At 36.6% G+C, this 13,880-nt stretch overlaps 1 protein-coding gene across 9 annotated transcripts in view; it reads right to left on the bottom strand.

The window, feature by feature from the left end:
* The window catches only part of PARD3 (par-3 family cell polarity regulator), a 646,927-nt gene that overhangs the window by 269,398 nt on the left and 363,649 nt on the right, over positions 1-13,880 (bottom strand). For 8 of the 9 annotated variants that reach the window (XM_027592712.2, XM_027592716.2, XM_027592715.2 and 5 more), the window contains exons 6-7: positions 13,229-13,320; positions 10,850-10,933 (exon numbers count right to left, since the gene is read on the bottom strand). In XM_027592712.2, the coding sequence (XP_027448513.2) occupies positions 10,850-10,933; positions 13,229-13,320 (176 nt within the window). The remainder of the gene's footprint in view (positions 1-10,849; positions 10,934-13,228; positions 13,321-13,880) is intronic. The other variant, XM_035729173.1, reaches the window with a different exon arrangement.

The following is a 13,880-nucleotide window of genomic DNA, read 5'->3' as shown; positions in this document are numbered from 1 at the left end:
AAAATCTGCATATAACTTTTTGACTTCCCAAAAACTTAACTACTAATAACCTACTGCTGCCAATAACATTAGTCAGTTAACACATATTTTGCATGTTATGTGTACTGTACACTATATTCTTAAAGTAAGCTGAAGGAAACAGAATGTTAACAAGAAAATCATAAGAAAGACAAAAAACATTTACAGTACTGTACTGTATTTATAGGAGAAAAAGCCATTTACAAGTGGACCCACACAGTTCAAACCTGTGTTGTCCCAGGGTCGGCTGTTCTTGTGAATCTTGAATTTATGATAGCAGTAAATTCTCATCTTGGGTTCAAAACAGAAGAAAAAAAAATCATCATTTTCCACTATTATATAGACTAATCAGCACCTATCTAAACAACCAGAACAAGCAACACGGAGGGAATTCCAAGGCACATAACAGGAAGATAAATGGATGATAAAATAGCATTCTTATTAATTGTCAATGCCAAGTACTTTGTTAAATGTTATATTGTAATCACATATATTTTCCTATTTAAGCCGTACAAAATCATAGGGGTGTCCATCCCTTAGATGGGAAGACTGAGGCTAAGCGAAGCTAAGTTGCTCAGGCTACACTCTACCAAAACACAGAGCTGGGTTCTGGACCAGGGATCTCTGGTCTTAAAACCTGAATTGTTCTGAACAACCCCTCTGCCAATAACATGAAGATAACATGTGGTCAAGTTAACCATTGACAGAAAGGTAACACAACATTTCTAACGAGAAATCCTGGAAAGAAATGAACTTTTTGTTTTTAATGTATTATAAAGCAAAAAGTCAAGGGGAAGAAGTCATTTTGAAAAGAAACTTTACTACAGCAATTGGAAGTGTAGTGTTGACTCTTCACCTGATACTCTAAATATTAAATTGAAGATCAATATCTTCATCTATATAAAGTGAGCTGAGACAGGATTAATAAGGCCTAGCCAGCATGAGCTGTTAGCAGAAAGCTACACACACACACACACACACACACACACACACACACACACACACACACACACACACACACACACACACCCACCCACCCCCAGACTCTCCCTTTCTTACCAAGGGCTGCTGCTTTCCCAATTAAAGACTTAAGAGTCTTCCTCAATTCTCATGATTGACAATCAGATATAGGAAGAAGAGTTCTGTGAATACTTATTACTCACTGGAGGATGTTCAATGAGTTTTGTTTTTTTTAATTTGCCTTCTTCTGGAAATTCCTGAGATTTAGGGGTATGTGTTGGTGGGAAATTAAATATACAGTTACAACAGAGACTTTTTTATCAACCAGTAAGTGACAATGAAATTTTGGACTCTTGCCCCCCCCCACAAATATTATGAATAGGAAACACAGAAGAAGGGATTTTAGATACAAAAAATACTAGAATAGAAACTCCATGATGACAGGCATTTTTATTTGTTTGGTTCTCTATAGCAGGGCTGGCAAATTACGGCCCACAAGCCAACATTCAGCCTGCCACCTATTTTTATAAATGCAGCTTCACCGGACACAGCCACACCCATTTGGTTACACATTTCTTATGGTGGCTTTCATGCTGCAATGACAGAACTGTGTACTGGCGACAGAAACTCGGTGACCCACAATGCAACAATGTTGAATATCTGACCCTGTAAAGGGTTTGCCAAGCCCTGATCTACCGTACGCTCTACTGTACGCAGAGAAACAACAATACCGCCTGGTAGATACAAGATCTTTTAAAAACAAAAACAAACAAAAACTTGCTGGATAAAATAAAGACAAGCCTATAACTACTATTCGCATAAGAAAAAGTACTGTGGAAGAACACTCCAAAGACCACAGGTCTAAGAATAAAGAAAAATAGATATATAAATGGGAAATGTCCATTACAGAAAAGACTCAGAGAAACAGACCGCACTTTATTAAGAATAATATGCTTTCCCTGGGTGGCTCAGTCGGTTAAGCGTCTGCCTTCGGCTCAGGTCATGATCCCAGGGTCCTGGGATTGAGCCCCGCATCGAGCTCCCTGCTCCGCGGGGAGCCTGCTTCTCTGTCTCTGTCCCACTCGTGCTCTCTGCCACTATCTCTGTCTCTCTCTCTCAAATAATAAAATCTTAAAAAAAAAAAAAAAAAGAAGAATATGCTTTAGCCATACTGGTTTCCACAGGGGAAAAGATGTATAATATCCACTATAAGTGATACTATGGAGTCCAGGTAAAAGAATAACTATTATTTTTTTAAGTGGTCTTATTTCTTGAAAACCTTTAACAATTTCTCCATTATTTACTGAATGAGGTCTCATCGGTCACTCGTAAAGTGCTTTGTAACAATCTCTCCAGCACTATCTTATAATAAATTGTTTCAAATCCTCAACTCATTATTTCTTACCAAATCATGCACATGTGTATGTGGCATCTTCCTTTCATATATTCTCCTCCGGGGGAAGAGTATCATTCCAGAATGTCTCTAGCATAACTCCTGTATTTCCTTCAAAGAACAGATCAAGCCCCCCTGCTCCACTGCGGGTACATCACGGCACACCGTATCCTATCCTTCTGCTAAATCCCAAGGGCACTTGTGCGTGCAATTCTTCTGACACAGAGCATAGATTTTTTTTTATACACATTTTTCAACTGGAGTTTTAAGTTCCTCAAAACCAAATTTAAATCTTATAATTTCATAAACCCAATGTCTACAGTATACATTTTTTTACCTTGCTTTTTAAATACCTAACATTACATTATTAGAAACCTCAGAAAAAACTCATTAACAACTACCAAACCAGGATATGTCTTTATTTATCTATATCTAACATAGCAATGCCATTTGCTAATATGGGTAGGCACAGGTTCATTCACACTTTTACTCTGTAAGCTTTACTGAGCAATACCTATGGGTTAAGTCCTAGAAATAGAAAAAAATAAAAAATAAAACATAGTTTCTCTACCAAAGGAAAAGACAATTATTTGGCATAACCACCCTGAAAGTAGCAGCATTTGTGATTTAAATAAGAAGGGTATGTTTGACATTTACATCAGGAGGAAATCAAATTATATGTGTGAAGTGAAAATTGATTTCAAGGTAAGGAAACTGTGAATCAAGAGTTCTGGATGGGAATCAGTTAACTTTATTTATTTATTTATTTTTAAGATTTATTTATTTGACAGAGAGAGACACAGCGAGAGAGGGGACACAAGCAGGGGGAGTGGGAGAGGGAGAAGCAGGCTTCCTGCTGAGCAGGGAGCCCAATGCGGGACTCAATCCCAGGACCCTGGGATCATGACCTGAGCTGAAGGCAGATGTTTAACCGACTGAACCACCCAGGTGCCCAGTTAACTTTATTTCTGAAATACACATAAGATGACGAGTAAAGTAAAACAGCATCACAGCGAAGGAAAAAATCAATAGAAACTACAAGGCAACCTACAGGATGGGAGAAGATATTTGCAAATAACGTATCTGATAAAGGGTTAGCATCCAAAATATATAAATAAATTATAAAATTCAACACCCCCCAAAAATGGGCAGAAGACATGAATAGACATTTTTCCAAAGAAGACATCCAGACGGCCAACAGACACATGGAAAGATGTTTAACATTATCACTTATCATCATCAGGGAAATACTATTCAAACTTAGAATGAGATAGCACCTCACACCTGTCAGATGGCTAATATCAGCAACACAAGAAACAACAGGTGTTGGCAAGGATGTGGGGAAAGGGGAAACTTCCTGCATTCACTGGTGGGAATGCAAACTGGTGCAGCCACTCTGGAAAAGTTTGACGATTCCTCAGAAGGTTAGAAATAGAACAACCCTACAATCCAACAACTGCACTAGTAGGTATTTACCCAAAGAATACAAAAATACTAATTCAAAGGGATACATGCATCCCAATATTTGTAGCAGCCTTATGTACAACAGCCAAATTGTGGAAACCACCCAAATACCTGTCCATCAACAGATGAATGAATGAAGATATATACACACACACACACACATACATATATTATATATATATAAAATGAAATATATATTACTCAGCCATCAAAAAGAATGAAATCTTGCCATCTGCAATGACATGGATGGAGTTAGAGAGTATAATGCTAAGCGAAATAAGTCAGTCAGAGAAAGACAAATGCCATATGATTTCAGTCATATGTGGAATTTAAGAGAGAAAACAAATGTGCAAAGAGAAAAGAAAAAACAAAGCAGAAGAAGAGAGAAAGGCAAACCAGGAAACATACTCTGAACTACAGGGAACAAACTGATGGATCCCAGAGAGTAGATGGGTAGGGAATGGGTTAAACAACAGATGGGGATGAAGGAGTGCACTTGCTGTGATGAGCACCAGGTGCTACATGGAAGTGCTGAATCACTATATTGTACACCTAAAACTAATATTATACTGTATGTTAACTAACTGAAATTTAAAAAATAAACACTTATAAAGAAAAGCAGCATCAAGGGGGAGGTAACACTGTCTCTGTCTAGGTACTGAGGCAGTGGTTGGGGGATGAGCAGCCATATGCTAGCTATCGCTGATGCCTCCAATCAGAAAAGACCATCTACTTTACTCCAGAAAATAGTCTTTTTAAGTAGGCCCAGCAAGATCCTTACTTAAAAAATTCCATTATCCCTCAGGCCATATCAATACTTAAGTGGTTTTAAGAATTTCTCTAACATTGACTTCACATTTCTTCCTATTTTCCTGAATTATATTATATTCGAGATGTCCTGCATTGTATGTCGTCTTTATGATATATAATTCACATCCCACATTGTTCCTTAGACTTTTTGACTTTGAAATCCAAATCAGAAAGCAATACTGACATATATGGGTCACTTTTACAAAAATAAGTATTCAGTAAGTGTTATTCAATTAGTCATATCTCCAAAATTGAGAAGGCCCAAGTGTGACTGGAATTTTGTACAAGAGAAGTTACTCTTGGAAATTTCAACTTACATCCCATGAATATGTATTCTTTTATTCCCACTAGATATATATGCAATTTCTTCACGAGTTCAACTTAATTTCTTCCTTTCTGCTATACTCCATTGCTTAATTTGCCCTTGCAGCCACCACAGAGCTGATGTAGCTCCCTTTATAAGCTGTCATCACATTTAAAATCATCTTCTGCAACAAGCCAGCTTCAGTTACGTAATTCAGACAATTCTTCCTCTATCAATTCACAGAGTACCTATTATATATCAACATTTATCACATAATTATAGTTGTGTGATTTCTTGGCCATCACTCCATCTTGACTGCAAATCTCTAGAGAAAGACTGTGTCCTGTTCATCTTTGTTTCCTAGCACCTAACACAGGAATTACCACACGGTAAATGCTTGGGAAGGTTTCTGCCTGAATGAGAAGAATCCACCTATAAGCATTTCTGAGAACAAGAACCATGGGTGTGTCTGCCTCCTCAAGATTGACTTCTATGATTCTGAGCAGCCTGCTCAGAATCTATTTTTTCTCTCCCAATGACAGCCTAACTCTGAATAACCATTACTATCGAGTCCATGCGGAAGTTTAAGAATGCAATACAAATATTGAGAAAAAAACAAATATTTCTGTTGTTTCCCAATATGAAAACTGGTAATGCCTAAAAAGAGTTTATAAAGAACCTGATTTTCTTCATCTCTTTGTCCCTTATATAAGGAAGTTGCACAAGATTTTCTTCTTTAAATGCCAAATCAACAGGGATTAAAAATGACACAGTTATAAAACAACTTGTAGTTCTGCAAAGGGATACTTCTCTACTTGAGTGTGTTCAGTATCTCTAAACACCATGGTAACCAGTGCCTGATGGATTCTGTGAAACTGCTTCCATTGAATTAATCTATACTACATTTACTTTTCTGTCTTATTCTCTTTTTGGTCTAGGCTTTTCATCTATTTGTTTGATCCTAATATCCTTTCACATTGAGGGAGGAAATGTGTAATAAATGACAGAAAATGACATGCTTGTGATTGAAATACTGGTTAAGTCCCATTTAAATGGGAGGGCAAAAAGTGGTTCAAGAAGGCAGTGTAGGAAGATCCTGAACTCATGTCCTCCCACAGACACAACACACAAACAGCTCCATATGGAACCGTTCCATCAGAAAAGAACTTGAGAACTACCTGAATAGCTACTCCATAAGAAAGGACGAAAAGAACACACAGACATGTGCTCTTGCCAAAACCCCCAGCACAGTGACCCACAATTGGGAAAAAGCTTAAAACACAACACAAATATGAATAAATATATACATACATAAATCAATACATATACACAGCTTCTCCCTGAGGAGCAAGGGGTTTGTACTCCATGCTAGATACCACAACGCTGCGGGCCTGAACCAGAGTGAGGAAGCCCCAAATGTCTGGCTTTGAAAGCCAATGGGAATTACATTAAGGAGAACCACAGGGCATTCAAGAACAAAGATTTCCCTCTTAAGGGGCTCACATGCAGGGACCCAGCTCAAAAAGCAGCAGTCTGAAAAAAGTCTAGACCACAGATGAAGGAGGGTAGAAGTCTGCTGGTATTCTCCTCAGGGATGGAATGCTGGCAGATGCTATTTTGACGGGTTACTTCCACACTGCCAGTGATAGTATTGTGGGTGCCATGTTTTGCATCTCATTCTAGCCAACTAACAGTTATGGGAAAGCAAGCCCTTCTCCCCACTGCAAGCACCTCCAGATGCAGCAGGTGAGCAGACCATGCCTTCCACCCTTCGCTGCTCGTGCGACCCTGCCTTCATTGAACAGGTATGTGTAGTGCACACGGGGAATGTCCCGTGAGCACCAGGCTTAGGTGTGCTGGGGAGGATTGGGCTTCTGGACCCCATAGAACTGAAACAACTGGAGAGACAACTCAAGAGACAACCAAGAACAAGGGTCAGGTTAAACATTAAGATTCATCTCCTACACAGAGCCACTCCCCGAGATAGGGAGATAGAGCTGTTTTACAAAATACACAAAACCAGAGTGAAGTAAAATGAGGAAACAGAGGAACATGTTCCAAATGAAAGAACAAAATAAAATCCCAGAAAAAATCCTTAATGAAACAGAGATAATTTATCTGAGAAAAACTTCAAAGTAATAGTCATAAAGATGCTAACTAAAGTCAGAAGAAAATGGATGGCCACACCAAGAACTTCAACAAGGAGATAGAAAAATATAGGAAAGTACCAAACGCAAGTCACAGAGCAAAAGAATACAATAACTGCTGTGAAAAATACACTAGATGGAATCAAAATGAGGCTAGATGATACAGAAAAATGGATCAGTGATCTGAAAGTCAGGGTAGTGGAAATCACCCAAACAGAACAGAAAACATGAACAAATAAATTCAATGGGGATATATTTAAGGATCTGTGGGAAAATATCAAACATACTACATTCACATTATACACATCCCAGAAGGAGAAGAAAGAAGGGGGCAGAAAACTTATTTGAAGAAATAATGGCTGAAAATTTCCTTAACCTGGAGAAGGAAAAAGACATCCAGGTCCAGGAAGCACAGAAAGTCCCAAATGAGATGACCCAGAAAGATCAACACCAAGACATGTTGTAAATAAATATCAAAAGTTAAAGATAGGGGCGCCTGGGTGGCACAGTCAGGTAAGGGGAAAAGACAGTCTTGTCAACAAATGGTGTTGGGAAAAATGGACAGCTACATGCAAAAGAATAAAAAAAAAAAATGAAACTAGATCACTGTCTTAAAGCATATGCAAAATTTAACTAAAGATGGATTAAAGATTTGAATGTAAGACCTGAAGCCATTAAGATCCAAGAAGAAAACATAGGTGGTAAGCTCCTTGATATCGGTCTTAGTGATATATTTTATTTTGGATCTTACTCTATAGGCAAGAATAACAAAAGCCAAAATAAACAAATGGGAGGGGTGCCTGGGTGACACAGTCAGTTGAGCATTTAACTCTTAATTTCAGCTCAGGTCATGATCTCAGGGTCCCGGGATGGAGCCCCGCAACAGGCTCCTGGCTCAGCAGGGAGTCTGAGGATTCTCTCCCTCTCCCTAAAATAAATAAGTAAATCTTTTTAAAAAATAAACAAACAAATGGAGTATATCCAATGAACAAGTTTTTGTAAGTGAAGGAAACTATTAACAAAATGAAAAGGCAATGTACTAAGTAGGAGATAATATTTGAGAATCATAAATTATAAAAGCAGCTAATAATATCCAATATCTATAAAGAACTCATACCACCCAAAAGCAAAAAACAAAAAAACAAAACAAACCCAATTAAAAATGGGCAGAGATCTGAGTAGACATTTTTTCCAAAGAAGACATACAGATGGGCCAACAGGCATATGAAAACATGCTTGACATCACTAATCATCAGCAAAATGCAAATCAAAACACAATAAGATCACCTTACACCTGTCAGAATAACTGCTATCAATCCCGCCCCCCTACATACACATACACACTAAAATAACAAGCATTGTTGAGGATGTGCAGAAAAGGAAACCTTCATTCATGTTGGTAAGAATGTAAATTAGTACCCACTACTATGGAGAACAGTACAGAGGTTTCTCAAGAAATTAAAAATAGAACTACCATACAATCCAGCAATTCCACCTCTGGGTATTTATCCAAAGAAAACAAAAACACTAACTGGAAAAGATATATGCCCCTATGTTCATTACAGCATTATTTACAATAGCCAAGATATGGAAGCAACCTAAGTGTCCATCCATAGATGACTGGATAAATATGTGGTATAGATCTACAAGAGAATACCACTCAGCCATAAAAATGAATGAAATCCTGCCATTTGTGACAACATGGATAGACCTTGAAGTTATTAAGCTAATGAGTCAAACAGGGAAAGACAAATACCACATAATTTCACTTATATGTGGAATCTAAACACAAAACAGATGAACAAACAAAACAAAGCAAAACCAGACTCATAGAAAACAGACTGATAGTTACCACAGGAGAGGGAGTTGGGGGGTGGGTAAAATGGGTGAAGAGGATCAAGAGGAACAAACTTCCAGTTATAAAATAAGTAAGTCATGGGGATATAATGTGCAGCATGGAGAATACAGATAATAATATTATTAACTCTGGTGATGGATGGTAACTAGACTTACCATGGGGATCATTTCACAATACATACAAATGTCAAATCACTACGTTGAACATCTGAAACTAATAGAATATTGTACATCAATTATATTTCAATTAATAACAAAAAAATGAAATACTGGTTCAAAGCTGGTGCATACACAATTAAATCTCATTTGTAAAAAGTTATATCCCATAGGGAGATAAAGGTACACTAATATTTGGAAGCTATAATCCATGCACTTTACTGTATCATTTTTTTTCTACTCATGAAATAAATGAAAAAAAGATTTAACTTTTGAGATCATTTAAAATTATGTTCTTTAAGGAAATAAAGGCAACGGCCATTTTTGAAAAAGAACTAAGCGTGTTTAAATGAAAGTACCTTGAAGAAATTTCAACGCTTCTCCAGAGTTTAAAAATAAACAAAGACGAGAAGGAGGAAAAAACGGAAGCAGTCACAGCCCTGTGAATACAACACCACCTCAAAATTCAAGGGGAATTTCACAGCTTGTTATATAGCACTAACTATCAAGCCTCTTACTCCAGCAGAGTTCTAGGTAAACCAAAGGCTCAGCTTCCAGACATTCCATAAGGTATGTGCTTTACCAAAGAGGTGAAACCTGGAGTCACCACCATTAGGAGCATTCACCAGGAAGGTAGTACAATTGTTCAAATACTCAATTAACAAAATTAAATAATTTAACCACACACTTATCACTGACAGCCCATCTGTTTGTTTTACAAACATACTAGATGCTTGTAATTAGCTGGGCAACGGTGTAAACCATGTCTCACGTTCTCAGTCACTGGTCTAAGGCCACTTTCCAGCTTTCCCCTTTCCTCTCTTCTTCCTCTTAAAGGAAGTTAAAAATAATAGTAATGATGATGACAACAAAAAAAGAAAGAAGTTCAAAATAAGAAGCCTAATAGTTCCTAAGTATATTTCACTGGGTAATTATTGGATGGGGCTTTAAGAGAGGATACAAGTAAACTGCACTTAACAGCTCAGTTCCCCAGGACAAGGATGCGAGCATTTCCCGGGTTGTTGACAGAGGCCCATCAACCATGAACGGCAAAATCAAGTCACAGTATTTAAAGATATTAAAACAAAAACTTTTAATAAACCCAATAGTTTTTTCACAGAAAGAAGCAGCAGAATAAAAGAAAGTCATACAACATTTGAACTTTTTAAAGATACACATTCTTTAAAGTAACAAAGTCATTAACAGTACAAAAGTTTGACATTTGAGTATGTAGAGATTGAAGAGAAGGAGCCACAGACCACATGGTGGGAAATAAATCAATAGCTTATTTAACTTTTAAACTTTCAAACATAATCATAAAAATCTTACAAAAATTTAAGAACTAAATCAACCTAAAAATGAATCATTACCATAACTTATCTAGATCATTTTTATTGCATAAGTTTTTCCAGAAAACTGCTTTAAGCTCTCCCTTAATTCTGCAAATTCGGCTGAGTGCTGACTCTAAAGTGTTTCAACAATATCCAGCAAAGTAAAATGTTTGCAGGGATGTGTGATGACCAATAACATTATCAGAATAATTTAAATGCTTGATTTCTTCATCAGCATAAGTGCTTTCTGTGATTATGATGTATACGTATGAATGAAGGAGCAGTTGGCCCCAAATGAAAATGTCCCTATTAAGCATATGCTAAATCAACACCACTCTATATCTGGGCATAAATGAAGATAAAAACACTCAACATTATGATTCAATTAAAAACCTCCAGGATACATTACCTGCGCCCTCGAGCACTGAAAGGCACTACATGGATTCCCAGAGGCCCTCCATCGTTGGGGACTCGTACGAGCTTTACCATATCACTGTGAGACAATGATGAATGAGGGAGCATGAACATGACTGTAAACAAACCAAAACCGAAACAAAACAAAACAACAACAAAAAAAAACTGCTACAACACAGACACACCATAAACAACAAGAGAACAAACGAAATCTCACCAAGCACACACGCATACACATACACATTCTGGAATATAAGCGTGGTGATGCGAGCAGCAGTAAACACTACATACCTGAACACTAGTCTGATGGCTTGGAGAGAGAGCATTCCTCAGAAATAACTACATTAAAATGACACAGAACCCCTTCTCTCGGACACACTCTTTTATGTGTAATACAAGTACACATTTTGTAAGTCAAACCTCTAGACTTCCACTGAAAATTTTCCATCCTGGTATTTATTTCAAGGATAATGAAGATTAAATGAATAAAGGTGTTTTGGCTGCACAGCACTTTAAATTTACAAAGTGCTCCTGCGTAGGTCACATTATCAATCCTTCCAACAATCCAATGAGGTCAAAGCTTTTGTTTTGCCTCCATAGGTGACAGGCCAGATGTGATCCAGCTATCTTTATTTCCCACACTGTTCCACAACAATTCAAAGTCCTAAACTTCTGTAAGTGTACCACAATGCCGGGAATGAAACTCATTCCTCAAAGCCAATAGATACCTGCTAAAAATCAAGTAATTTCTGTGTTTGTAACTGAACCTTAAAGTCATGAAGAGAGATATAAGTAACATGAAGTTACTTCTATTACATAACAAAAGTACTTTACTATTAATAAGCCTGAGATTAATGAAAACTGGTTGTAATTTTGAGAATGTAAATTTTCTAAATCTTTTAAGTGCAATTTCATTTTCTTTATAGAGTTTTCCGTGTGTGTGTGTGCGCGTGTGCGTGTGTGTAGTACACAGAAATCTAAGGTCTTATCTGACAATTTTTAAAAATAGTATTTCAACTAAATATCTAGTAGAAGCAACCTGGACAACTATAAAGATTACCAATGGATTTGACAAAGATTGCAGTTTAGTTTTTATATAATGGAAATGCCAATTCTTCAACTGTATTTCTAAAATAAAAAAAGTTATTGTAGATACTATTATGTAATACAAAGAATAAAAGAAAATTATGTAATACAAAGACTAAAAGAAAATTAAAGACAGTGATATGAAACAAATCAAAACAAAATTAAGAATTTGGGCATAGATGTAATCACATATGCTAACTAGGAAAAAATTAAAATTTTGCCAAACTGCCAAAATATTTACTGAAGTAATACTATTTAAATGAATTTTTTATCTTTTCATAGAATTTCACAACTTCTATTTTAGATACTCTTACATATCATTTGAGCATCTATTTAATGATTAGTTTGTCAATTGAAAATAGCACGGTAACTTTAATAAATTTATTTTATTCCACATTCTATCTAAAAAGAACTAGGACATGGCAAGTACTTAACTTGCCAAGTACTTATTACTTAACTGTAATAGAGAGTGCTGGTTGCTGTCTATCTAAACATAACCTGATTCTAGACCTGTTTAATCTCACTGAGAAAGTTCTGAGAGCCTTCCTTTGGAAGACCAAGAAAAGACAAAATTAAGAGTTTACACATGCTAATATCTAGGCCTCCTCAACTTTTACCCAAAGTCAGACAAAACTTCAGAATGACTGCCCTCCCTGGTCTAAACTACCAAGGGAAGAAATTCTGAGAACACCTTCCACTTAAACATGCCAATACTTCAGATAATTGTAAAGTTGTGATAATATAGTAAAGTTTTCTTTGTCCTTTTATATGTAAAGTCATGTTTAAGGGCCCTAACCTATGACTCTAATTTTTCAACAATTATCTTGAGAGATTCCATTTCAAAAAAAATCGAAAAATATATACTAAAATGACTAACGCTTACATGATCCAACTGGTTTTTCGAGTAAAGTATATCTACACTTTTTTTTAATTTAGCAAAGTTGAAGAACAAATGACCAAAACACTGACATAGAAAGCAATCTGAAAACAGTTATAGTGCTGTTAACACAACAAACATTTTCAATCAAATACTATTTTTATTATCATTTAATAGTATTTGCCAAGGCATGAAACCAGGACAGGTACATGTAAATTTCCATGCTATACTTCTTACATTAGGTAGTTACAACTCAATAGATGAAAGATGCTCTTTGGAAAACAAACCAATGCAAGGCATGTTTTTAACTAAGCACAAACATTCCGCATGCCATATGCTTTTGGAATACTTGCTGCTATCAGTAATGCTACACGTATATTGCAAATTTAGTCAAAATCATCAGTAACTTACTCCAAAGAAAAGCTGGGTATGTTCTCCAAACCAGTGTCAGCATGTCCAACAGGTTCAACGCGACTGTTGTCTTCTTCTGTCCCATCCTCATCCTAGAGACACACAGCACAAAGAAGAATACTCTGTGTTAGGTTTACTTCCAGAATGTGAAAGGAAATTGGATAAAACTGGAGTTTAGTAGGCATTCTGATCATGTTAACTAGGTTCTTCTTCTAGGGAGGATCAGCTTTAATGATAAGATGGGTATGTGTATATGCCAAGCTGTATTTTAAAGCCATAGTCTCCTGAGTTAGCATATCCCAGGTGATGGACAAGACACCACTGCACTAAGGAAAGAACTTCTACTTATGTGAATGTTCTTATAATTCTTATTTCACTCTTTGGTTTATGTTTTCAGGAATAATTATGCATTACCACAATGCTACGTTAATAAATAAATGTGCAGGGTACAGGTGATACTTGTTTAAAATTTTTACTAATCCAAATAGTTAAGACCATTAAAAACCTTAACAACTACCAAAATCTTCAATGTTCCTCAGTTCCTACTAAACCAGCTTGTCAAAATGAGCATGCAGTAAGTACCATCCTAGACTCAAATCTTTCATCCTCTGAAATTTCACATAAAGTTACCCTAAGCCAGCTGACTGGTTAT

The sequence above is a fragment of the Zalophus californianus genome, chromosome 9 (genome assembly GCF_009762305.2).
Source record: "Zalophus californianus isolate mZalCal1 chromosome 9, mZalCal1.pri.v2, whole genome shotgun sequence".
NCBI lineage: Eukaryota > Metazoa > Chordata > Mammalia > Carnivora > Otariidae > Zalophus > Zalophus californianus.
Note: the sequence above shows the minus strand (reverse complement) of the source record. Positions and strands in the feature narration are given on the sequence as shown.